This window comes from Lygodium microphyllum, chromosome 25 (assembly GCF_053477565.2).
Source record: "Lygodium microphyllum isolate KBCC chromosome 25, Lygodium_microphyllum_v1.1.10, whole genome shotgun sequence".
In the NCBI taxonomy this organism is placed as follows: Eukaryota; Viridiplantae; Streptophyta; class Polypodiopsida; order Schizaeales; family Lygodiaceae; genus Lygodium; species Lygodium microphyllum.
Window position 1 is genome coordinate 32,276,379 of NC_141159.1, and position 12,617 is coordinate 32,288,995.

General features: G+C 42.1%; 1 protein-coding gene across 1 annotated transcript in view; it reads right to left on the minus strand.

Moving 5' to 3' along the window:
- The window catches only part of LOC148014050 (uncharacterized), a 33,893-nt gene extending 21,998 nt beyond the window's left edge, over positions 1-11,895 (minus strand). Inside the window, exon 1 of the mRNA XM_087666771.1 lies at positions 11,584-11,895. Coding sequence (XP_087522897.1) covers positions 11,584-11,687 — 104 coding nt within the window. The 5' untranslated portion in view covers positions 11,688-11,895. The remainder of the gene's footprint in view (positions 1-11,583) is intronic.
- Positions 11,896-12,617: the final 722 nt, after the last annotated feature.

A 12,617-nucleotide genomic window follows, 5' to 3' on the forward strand; every position in this document is an offset into this window, starting at 1 on the left:
ACATTCCAAGATGCTAAGTGTAAACTCATGGGGAAACCTATGACTGACCGAACAGGCATCTGTTTGGTGTGGAGGCTGTTGATGAGGAGAAGAAACTATGAGGCGTGCAAGTACGCTTTGCCGCCAGTCTGGACAGCGAACTCTAGTCCCCCATGGAGGCCCTTGGCCGGACCATAGGGGTGATAGATGCTCCAGGTGGTACTATCAATGCATCTATCAGCCATGCTGAGAGTCGTGACTCAGTACACTGGTACAAACAGGCCGCCTGTGCCAAGGGCCACTCGATCACGTCCCTCGGAGCTCTCAACTGTGGAGGGGCTCGAAAGATAATGCTCGTGTGGGACCTCGGCACCAACCCACCAGTTAATGTCCATCATGCACCTAGGCCATTGCTGTGCAAACAATGCTAATCCTTCATCTCCCAGCCACTAGGAGATGTGATCCGCCACCTGACTCTTCAACTCCTCTATCTGTGTAGTTGTCCACTCCCCTAAGTGAGAGGACTGAAGAAAAAAAGTGTAGTTTGGTCCATCCGGTGGTACTAGTAGATGGACCTTGCCCCTCCTTGACTTACGAACCACGAAGATCCCCACATCTAGAGGTAGTGGGAACTCTCCGCGCTCCGCAACTCTCAAATAGGACCGTGGACCACTGCAGAAGAACTCTTGTGGCAACAGCTATGCCTGTCTCGGGAAGGTGTGACGGGCGGCAGGGCCGGATAAGCTGGTGGCTGTATGGGAGGGGGAGGATTGCTAGTAGGAGGAAGTAGGTGTGTGGCTCATCACCTCCTGTGGGCAGATGGGGGGTGGGACTGGGGGAGACCACCTGAACCGGGTGTGGATCAAGGGGAGTGCTCGATATGGAAAGTGGTGGGGGGGAAGAGGATCAGGGAATGGTGGGATGGACAAGGATGCATGACGAGTGTATGGGGAGACTAGTGGCCCTAGAAAGGGGGGGCTGTGGGCCAAGGTCAGTTGGGGGGGGGGGGGACAATGAGATGTAGAGGTGGGTGGTTGTGGGGGCTGTGGGAACTCAGGCGAGGTAGTCTATGGCGTGGGTGATGGATGTGAGGGGCTGCAATTCTGCCAAGTGGGACAGGCAGGGGGGGCTGTGGAGTGCTTTGCCAGGGGGGGCACTCGCCCACATGCTCCCTGCATCGCTCCCCCTGTCGTCTCCTTCTCTATTGCCTCTGTACTCATGTGAAACCGTCCGCATCCACCTCTGGGCCTATCGGTGGAGCCACCCTAACACCGAAGCATGTACACTCTGCTGGCTGGTACCCAAAGTCATGGCAGCGCAGACACTGCTCTAGCTGCCCCATCACAATGACTTGCTGCCTAAAGGAGTGTCCGCCTGACTCAATCTCTAGGAGCTATGGGATATTCTTAACCTCTTCCACTGCCACCCGTACCTTGGAGACTCCTGCGGCAGTCACTGCGTCCACGAAGGACGCGGGAAGGACCGTGCCGAAGAGCCGTCCAAAGTCTTCCACCAACTGGCGATACTCTATCGCCAGGCCAAGAAAGAGAAGGGTGACCGGCGGGTGCCGAAGAAACCTGTTGTGGAGTGCAAATGCCTCCACAATGAGGCCACTGTACCAAGGGACCATGTAGATGACCCCCTTCGTGTGGACGCATAGGGTAAGCTGGCAAGTAACTCCCGAGTTACATCTGCCAAGCTTAGTCGAACCATGAAGATCCCTTGGCCCATTAGAACCACTTCCACGATCTGCGTTGTCCCGATGTACAGCGTGGAGTGAAGCCAGTCCCGAAGCTGGGCCCTGGCTAGGGAATGTCCTACTACCTGACCGTAAATCGTTATTTCCTTTAGCTCCAGCTCTTTAGCCCGGACGACTAGGAGCTGCTCCTCAGAGAGGACGACACGCAAGGTGTTTGAATGGGGGACACTCGCTGAGTGCGCCAGCGTCTAACCAGAGGTTTCCACTGCATGTCCCTTCTGAAAAGCTACCAGTCGTGTTGCGGTGTTGCCTGAGGGGGAAAGTTGCTACGGATGGAGGGAGCAACTTGGGGAGGGGGGGGGGAGGGGATTTGGCACAACCGAGGGAAGGGGAGGATTGGCGCAGCAACAGTTTGAGCGGGGACGGAAGGCAACAACAGCGCGATGGCAGGCTCGTCGTTCGTTCCTACTTAGTGTACTAGTCACTGTGAGGTGTATGCAAATGAGTATAAGTTTCACCTGAGCACTGGAACTATACTTTTGCATAAGCTTATAACCAATTTAGCATGAATTTGCCTCAATTTTGAGAACAAAATTCTGATCAGTTTCAGCTTAGTTTTTTATCAACTTGAGAATTGTTTATGGTCACTTTTTGGATCAGTTTTTACATTGATTGCTAGTCAGTTTTTGCAATGAGTTTGTGATCAATTTGAGGTCACATTTGCACTCAGATCAGCAAGTGATCAATTTATGATCAGATTATGCTCAGTTTTCACTGGTTTACATCTAGTTCCATGGACAACAGCATATGTTATGATGCCATTGGTGTTTTAGCCATGGTTTACGCTTAGTTATGCTATGCTATGGTTTGGTTTTGCCAAATGAGTTGAGCTCATGAGAAATGGACATGTCACATGATAATCTGAAAATGTTTTTGAGATTCTTTGTTCTTTGTGAGTCTTATTGTGACATTAATGTGACATTAAAAGTGATATTTAATATCACATTAAGGTCATAAATATGGAATGTGACATTAAAAGTGACATTTAATGTCACATTAAGGTAAATCTAGGGGAACATGCACGAGAATGTCCGTCCGGGCTCTTGGGCGCCCGAACGGGGTTAAGGGGAGCCTAGAGAGTAAGGGAGTCCAGGAATAGTAGGACTTCAGGAAGTTGACGGCTAGCAAAGGAATCGGGGTAGAGGGCCAGCACTTATCTAGGCGTGGTTGGGAGGAGAAGGATACTCGTCCTTTTCATCGTTTTTGTGGATCTGTCTCTCCGTCATCTATCATTGGTATTAGAGCCTATGTCTCAGATCGTTAATCGTTCGCCTATTATCAGAAATCCGTCAGGTTGTCAGTCGCCAGTCACGCCGTCAGTCTTTTGTGAAGTCGCGTGAGTACCAAGCGACGGGCCGTGAAGAAAAATAAAGGTAAGAAACGCCACGTCACATCACGTCTACCAGGCGCCGTGAAGAAAAACGAAACGGAGAAGCGCAGCACCACGTCACATTAATGTGACATCCTACGTTACGGGCAGAAAAAGAAAAAGAAAAGGGTGGGTCGCGAGGACCAGACCAGGCGTGGGACCAGATCAGGCGCGGAGTCGCCAGTACTAGACATGGGTCATGAAAAAACGTGATTCTATCACGATTGCTGCTGACGGGTAAATGCGACTGCTCCTGAGACGGATATGACTGCGACTGCTATGAGAGGGACAGAAGAATGTCATATACAACTGAAGTCAGGAAACTGGATTTTCAGCATGATTACTTCACTGTTCTAATCCGGAAAGATACAATTTGTTTCTTACTCTTCGAGTTTCTTTCCGAATCAACAGCCACTATCTGCCATTAAAAATCAAGGAAGTACTTTACTTGTATGCAAATTTCTTATTTTTGCTTTCCAATTCCAGTGTATTAATGGCAGAGAAAGGGAAAGAAAGGGCAATGGAAAGTTCTAGTTCCGGGGATCAACCTATGGTAGATCCCCATGAACCAGACATACAAGAAGAACAATGGGAAGAATTTTTTGCCACGCGAGAGCAATTCGATGATCTTACTGCTCGTGTGCAAACTCAGGGGGTTCAAATGGAATTTTTAACCCAAACACTTACTGAAATAAAATCTCAATTAACTTTATTGTTGGAAAGAGATAAAAATAAGATAGAAACCTCGGATGTCCCATCTTCATCGAAAGATTTAGATGTGACTATGCGAGATCCTAAGGAACCCCAGACTTACCATAAATTGAGGGATAATCCAGTTTTAAAGGATATGAAACCACCTCAATTTTACGGGGAGGAAAAAAATAGGAATAAAGACACAATCTTTAATTTCCTCCAAAAATAGGAAGATTTACATAAATTGAAAAATACCCCACCACATCTCCAAGCACTGGAGGCTAGTTTAACTTTAGGGCCCAAAGCATATAAGTGGTGACGAACTTTAAAGGAGGCGAATAAAATACCTGAAACTTGGGCTCAATTTGAATCCGTCTTTTTAAAAGAATTTCTTCCTGAAAATGAAATGGAAAGAAATTGGGAAGATTGGGATTATGTCAGACAAAAGGGACGACCCCTACTGACATATCTGGAGGAATATCGTGAGATAATCCTCAAACTGGAAGGAATTGATGAATTCCAAAAAACAAGAGGATTCATTAGGGGACTGGATAAAGCCTGTAAAAAGGAAGTAAAACGGAGTTTACCTAAGACGCTGGAAGAGGCAATTAAATTTGCATTAATTTATGAAGATAGTACGCGTCCAGGTACACTCACTAGTCTCACTGATACGGAGCCCAAGTCTAAGGAATTGGAAACCTCAAAATTTGTGGGCAAATTTAAAAGGAAAATGCCATTTTTCAAGGGTAAAAAACAACCTTTTGAAAAGAAACCATATATGAGGCCAAAGTTAAGTCTTGATAACTTTGATAAGGCCAAAAAAGAAAAATTGTGTTTTAATTGTCTATTCCCTAACCATGCTGCTTGGAATTGCCCTCAAAAGAAAAAGGGGGAAGATAAAGGAAAGGACAAGGGCAAGGGAAAAGAAAAACAAATCCATGTAGTGCAGACCTTAGAATTAAAGGGCCATGAAAAGTATAAATCTTTAGAGGTCTTGCACATGGATGTACAACATAAGTGTTGTATGTCAACTTCTATGTGGCAGCCTACTTTTGGGCCACATGATTTACTTAAGAGTACATGGATTGATAGCTGGAAAACGGGTTAGAGTCATGATTGATGACTCTGCCACACATAATTTTATAAATTATGCACTTGTCAAAAAATTGAAACTTCCCCAACAAAACAGTGAGCATCAATATGTTGTTTGTATGATGCAAGGCCAAGATAATAAAATATGGGATACAATGGTATCCAATTTGGAAATCGAGATTCAAGGATATAAAGATAAGCTTGATTTCCAAATAATGAACATGGAAAGAGCTGATATTGCTCTAGGGAGGGAGTGGCTATGGGGATTGGAACCATCCTTAAAACGTAGCTATCACCATAATACACTGGAATTTGAAAGGGATGGTAAGACTTTTGTCATTCAAGGTGAACATGAAGTATCTGATAATCCTTTGCTGTGTTCTACTGAAGTTCAGAAGCTGATAAAGAAGGAAATTTGTGAGGTATATATGCTATGGTCTCTTCCTGTACAGAATACTTTTACTTTCTGTAATATAAAGCAACAATTTTCTTATGTTTGTGAGTTGAATGTTAATAATGAATTGAACAGTTTGTTAGATGATTTTAAAGATGTGTTTCCTTCTGATTTACCAAGTGGCCTTCCCCCAGATAGGGGTGATATAAATCACCCAATTGACATAAATAAGGATACACACCCAATTTCAAAACCACCGTATAGGTTAAGTGAAACACAGCATCAAGAAGTTGAAAAACAAATTAAGGATTACCTGGATAAAGGATTTATTCAACCTAGTAATTCACCTTGGGCTTCACCAATTTTATTGGTAAAGAAAAAAGATGGTTCTATGCGACTTTGTGTTGACTATAGAGCACTTAATAAAATAACGGTGAAGAATAAATTTCCTATGCCCAGAATGGAAGATCTTTTTGATCAATTGTAAGGGGCAAAATTCTTCACAAAGATAGACTTAAGATCAGGTTATCGCCAAATAAGAATTAAAGCACAAGATGTTTCCAAGACGGCATTTCGTACTAGATATGGGCATTATGATTTTTTGGTGATGCCTTTTGGCCTCACTAATGCACCAGCTACCTTTATGAAGCTGATGAATAGTGTTTTACGGCCCTATCTAGGACATTTTGTAGTAGTCTTCTTGGATGATATCTTGATCTTTAGTAAATCAAGAGAAGAACATTAGGGAAAAGTTTTAATTGGGGAACAGATCAAAATGAAAGTTTTCAAAAACTTAAGGTAGCTATTGCTACAGCTCCAGTATTATTAATAGTGGATCCCAACAAACCATTTGTGGTTGAAGCTGATGCCAGTCATAAGGCAATCGGCGCGGTCTTATTACAAGAAGGTCGACCAGTTGCTTTTGAAAGCAAGAAATTAGATCGTGCAAAACAGAATTATTCTATTTATGAGAGGGAGCTGTATGCAATAGTACATGCAATGAAGAAATGGAGGCACTATTTGTATGGTGCCAAACTTTTGATTTTATCGGATCATGAAAGCATTAAGTGGCTTAATGATCAACCAGATTTACACGGGCGTAAAGCCAGATGGGCCGAACTCCTCCAAGAGTTCGACTATGAGATAAGATATAGAAAGGGAAAGTATAATATAGTAGCTGATGCACTCAGCAGAATGCCCATCATTAATGAATTGAGTTTTACTCAGTTCACTTTCAACTTACTTGAATCTTTAAAAGGGAAATGCCAGGTTGATCCGGCATATTCCAACATATGGGAAGCAATAAAAAATGGGGATCCAACAGAAAGTGCTTCTACTAAGGAAGGAATATCTAAGGATGTTCAACAAGGAAATGGAGCATCAGGGGTTGCTCAAATTGGATTCAAGTGGAAGAATTTTACCATTGATAATGGTTATTTACTCTACAAGGGTAGGGTATGTGTCCCGAAAGATATAGAAATAAGGCGCCAAATACTCTATGAGTGTCATGATACCCCTAGTGCGGGACATCCAGGAGTTAATAAGACTTATAGTCTTATTAAAAGGCAGTTCTATTGGCCTGGAATGAATAAGGACGTCCTTGACTATGTGGTCAAATGTAATAAGTGCCAGGTTAATAAAGCTGAAAAATTAAAAATGGGAGGACTTCTCCATCCATTAGAAATTCCTTCGGGAAAATGGGAGAGTATCTCCATGGACTTTTTTGTTGCTCTACCTAGAACACAGAGGGGGCACGACTCTGTGTGGGTGATTGTGGATAGGTTAACCAAAATGGCTAGGTTTATTCCAACTTCAACTGATGTTAAAACACCAGAATTGGCTAGATTGTTCGTAGAGAACATATACCGATTGTATGGCCTTCCGACAAATATAGTTTCTGATCGGGATAGAAAATTTGATAGCCATTTTTGGCGTGCGGTATTTAGGAAATTGGATACTAAACTTAGCATGAGTACGGCGGATCACCCACAAACAGATGGGCAAACTGAAAGGGTTAACCAAATTCTTGAAGATATGCTTAGGGCATATGTAAGTAAAAGGCAAACTAATTGGGAAGAGTATTTACCGTTAGCAGAGTTTGCATATAACAGTGCCAAGCACTCTTCCACTGGATATAGTCCATTTATGTTAATGTATGGGTTTCAGCCCAGAGCTCCTTTTGCAGTAGGACTGCATAAGGAAAAGGTTCAGGCAGCTAAAGATTTTTTGGAGGATATGAATAGTATGTTAAAATTTGCTCAAGAAAATATTAAAAAAGCTCAAAATCGAGCTAGAGCATATGTCGATCCTCACCGAAGAGACATCTCCTTTGAAAAAGGAGAATTGGTCTATCTTAAGGCGCCTGAACAAACCAAAACTATGAAAAAGGGACATTGTCCAAAGCTTTCACCAAGGTATTGTGGTCCTTTCATAATACTTAAAAGGGTGAGAGAATTGGCTTACAAGCTCCAACTACCTGTTGGTAGTAAAATACATCCAGTTTTTCATGTAAGCAAATTAAGGAAGAAGCTGGGTGATTTGGATAATCTAATCTTAAATGATGATATTGAGGAGTTATTCTATGACCAATCTAATCCACATGAACCAGAAAAAATATTAAATGTTCGTAATAGGCGAACGAGAAATACTATTTATCAAGAATGTTTGGTTAAGTGGAAAGATTGTTCAGAAGAAAGCTCAACATGGGAGCGAGTAAGTACTTTAAAGAAAAGGCTTCCCAATTTACAGTTAGACCTTCCAAATATCGTTTTCGAGGACGAAACCGATTCTTAAGGGGAAGGAAATGTGACATTAATGTGACATTAAAAGTGATATTTAATGTCACATTAAGGTCATAAATATGAAATGTGACATTAAAAGTGACATTTAATGTCACATTAAGGTAAATCTAGGGGAACATGCACGAGAATGACCGTCCGGGCTCTTGGGCGCCCGAACGGGGTTAAGGGGAGCCTAGAGAGTAAGGGAGTCCAGGAATAGTAGGACTTCAGGAAGTTGACGGCTGGCAAAGGAATCGGGGTAGAGGGCCAGCACTTATCTAGGCGTGGTTGGGAGGAGAAGGATACTCGTGCTTTTCATCGTTTTTGTGGATCTGTCTCTCCGTCATCTATCACTTATGTTATGTTATGTTGGCTGATAATTTTCAGCATATATTGGGCATATGGAATGGTTGAACAGCAGTGTGCAATCATCAATGTTGTGTTGACTATGATGTCCTATGGAAATTTCAATGTAGTACTTTGCTTTTGATGCATTTGGTAGACCAATCAAGGACGATTGCAAGGATTTCAAGGGGAGGACTATCATGAAGACATGTATTTTTCAAACCTCACTTAACATGTGGATTAATTTTTAATCACATGATTAAGTAAATGTTGCACATGTGAGGTGCAACTGGGATTAAAGTATATTTACGAGCCCGAGACACGAGAAAATCACAAGATGTCAAATGTAAAAGTTGCTATAAGTTATGCCGCACAGGTACTTGGTGTATCTAGTACCAATTGTTAGCCTAGGTCATTTATTTAGCCATAAGTGTCAGTTGGTGACACTAGAGAAGTGATATTTAATGGTATCTAACACCAATATGATAGTCAAAGATGGCGCAAAGACACTCGAGAGTAAAAATTGCCTAGCGAATTTAACTATTCTCTAGTCAGATTAATTTTTTGAGCACCAAAATAATTATTAAGATTAATTTTTAGTATTTAAATATTGAAATTTAATATTTAATTATGGATAATGCTGAAAAAACCATTTAGGAAGGTTGCCACTTGTCAAAAATGCCCATGCAAGACTGAAAAAAGTCTTTATAAGACTGGAGAGAGGCATTTTTAGTATATTTAGCCTGCAAGAGAGAGAGAGGAGATGATGCTCCTCCCACGGACTAGAGAAAACCAATCAACAACAAGTGACAATATCTACAAGCTGTTGAGACAAGGCAGCAGCAGTAAATGATTGATTTTCTTCAGTTCTTTGCATCTACAAGCTGTTATGGCAGGGCAACAGCTACATTTGGCTGATTTTCAATCATTCTTCGTGACAAAACTCTGAATTTTCTCTCTCTACAGCTTTCTCTCTCATCTCCCAGCCATTTCACAAAGCCTTGCTCTGAAAATCTCAGCATTTGGACCCTTGGAGACTGAGAAATTGCAAATTTCTCTACTATAAAGCCTGTTGTAAATTAGGGTTTAACAGTAGCCTCAAGAAGCGTGCCAAAAATTGAAAGCTCCAAGACTTGATTTTTCAAGGCTAAAGCTGAATTTCAGCTAAATTCAAGTGGAGGACTAGCTAGCAATTGAATTTGGGGCATTTCCATCGTCTATGAAGTAGATGAAGACCAATTAAGTGCCCGAATCAATGGGCAAATCAGATTGAAGACTTGCTTGTCACTTTGGACAGCAAGGGGAGTTTGGATTGCTGCGAAGGGGATTGGGAGAATCTCATTGTAAATCAACTTTGTCTTCAATAAAGCTAAAGAAATGCCGAAAGGGATGCCAATTTTGGGGCCAATCGGGTGTGCATTGTCCAAGAGTAGTAGCTAAATTTGTATTTTCAGATTTGCATTAATTGTTTGCTGCTGTAAATAAGTTGTAATCAAGGATTTACTACCCATCCACAGAAGAAAGGCTAGTTACATTACCACACATCTAAATCTACAACAAACATGTAAGAATCATGTAATGAAGGTCATAACTACATTGTGCACTAAATATCAACTTTGTATCCTACACACATTTGCAAATTCTAAATAGGAAGAGATATAATGATGTGCCTAGCAGTATAATGTATCCATAGGTTCAAGAGAACGAAAGGAAAAAGGAAAGGAGGGAAGGAGACATACAAAATATGAAAATCAGAAAAGTTAAAACTAAAGAGCAATCTACTATGTGTTCACAATGTACCATTGAAGTCTTACTACGAGATAACTCACACTCTAAATACTAAGTCAAAAGATAACTCTCACTCTAAATACTAAGTCAAAATTCACACATGGAAGCCTCTATGCTGAAATTCACTACAAAAGGTAGAAAAGCAATGGATCAATCTAATCGATATGCATCATGAGATGCAGTGGTAGAAAGGATGAGGATCTTGATGAGAAACAAAACTCTCCCAAGAGAGACAAGGACCACAAATTATCAAAGAATAGGGGGGCTGCGGCTGGCCTGTATAAAGGCTTATGTATGTACAAGACATGAGAACCTAGGGAAGGCCTAAGTGGCCGACTCCAAAAGTGACCTACATCCCAATGTTTTCCATTGACTCAATGCCAAGGGTCATAGGAAGGAGATGATTGCACAAAGTACACAATTGACAACTAGTTCAAGAGTGGATATAATCGTGACACCAACCTAAGTCACCAAACATAAGGAGATAGATCTTGACCTCCTAGCCTTCAACTCAATTGGAGTGCCTTCAAGATTTGAGATTCTCAAGACTTTAGCTTTTTAGGCCTTCAAACTCTTGGAGTTCCTTGATGAACTAGACCCACTTGGGTCAACCTTCCTCACAAGAACCTTGGTTTCCAATATTCCGAGTCCAAGGGCAGACATTTCCATGATCATATAGTAATTATCAATAATAATTCTTCAAGAACCCTATAGCTAGGGACAATCTACAATCACAATGTACAAGTGAGTGCACTACCACATGGCATTTTTACTATTTCCTAAAAGATATTCCAAACTTTTTTTTTTTGGGCCAAGAAAGAAAGAACCATTGTTTTGTAGCATTTTATGTCATTGCATGTGCAATCCATCATGCAGGAAAGCAGCTGTGGCATCATACTGACAAACAACGTAAAAGTGCTATTATCAATCAAATACACCAGTTACTCACGGATTAAGTCTTTGCCCAACCAATGGGAAAAGGGACGAATTAGGATTTGGGCTGATTTCTGGTCTGTTCAATAACTACATTAGGGAAATGTCATCATGTGAGTGTGAACCCTGCTATAGATGTGTCTCAATATGAGCCTTCTAACTATCGGTTCTTTGTAAGATTTCGTCTGTTCAGTAACTACAATACGGAATTTTCATCATTTGAACCAGAATTTGGACATTCTACCTGTGAAAAGCACATCGAAGAACAGTTTTCTGTAAACCCTGGAATAGATGTGTCCTAATATGTGCCTTCTAACTATCGGGTTCTTACAAGGTCTATAGCGTGTGCATGCTACAGCCATTATACATACTCTCGCAATAGCCCTTTATGAGATAACTCGTGGTCTGGCTAGCATACTTGCAACAGAGGATAAAAAAGCCTGAGACTTACACAGGAGAGGAAATTTCTTCACTCGATGAACAGACAGAATCTCGATCGAAGGAGACCCAATCCCAATCTTCATCTGGGTCAGCTCCTTCTTCTGGACGCGCCATGGCTTAGGTGATGATCCCTATTTGCTCTCTGTTATCGTGAGAGATAGCAAGGTTTCGATTTTTCTCTTAGCGTTGCATCAGAACAATCAAAATGACTAGACATGTGTACTAAGGAGAAGATCCGCGTTGCGTTGCCTGATAGAAGATGAGCGTTGCGTTGCCTGAGAGAAGAACACGACTTACCACATGTTAGAAAGTGTTTCAAGATGGAACAAGCTGATGTAAGCACACAGCAACGGATAAGAGTAGGGGGAAGAGTGGGGCCACACGTAGGTTAATGGACCTATGGGGACTCGGGAGTCTGTGGAGTCTAAGTTGACATGATGTGGTTGTAGTGCTTTTGCTTGCTCCCCAAAATTTTGTGACTTGGCGTAGCGGAGGTAGTAGATGCAAAATTAGAGCAATTTCATTTTGCCAAGCTCATGTGGTGAAGTGGGGAAAAGGGGCTAAAAAGGATGAGAGAGAGAGAGAGAGAGAGAGAGGCTGCAATCCAATGAGGCAACTAGACATAAAGGTGGGAATATTGATGATTGATAGCAGCTTTGACTTCCATGTGACTGTATCTCTCAGGCTAGGTTTAGGCAAAGGCGGTAGCACTACAAACTATGACCAACCTTCCGCCTCCTTTGTGTGAACAACAAAGCCGAAGGCACAATGTGCTATAAGAAAGTAAAGAGAGGTTTTTCCTTAGTGCCAAGGCTCTTCCGAGGGGGAGGGGTTGGTAGAAAGAGGGTAGGTCCCGGCGAAAATAGAAGGGAAGTCTCAACCATTTGGGAGATGCCACATCAAAAGCACGCCCCTTTGATACATCTCTATCGTCACTCGTCTGAACCTAGCCTCATTCACACTAAACACTCCTAGTTCAGTCCTTTGCCCAAGCATGGCATGGCATTAAGGTTCCAAGACTTTGAACATGGTATGTACTTGACT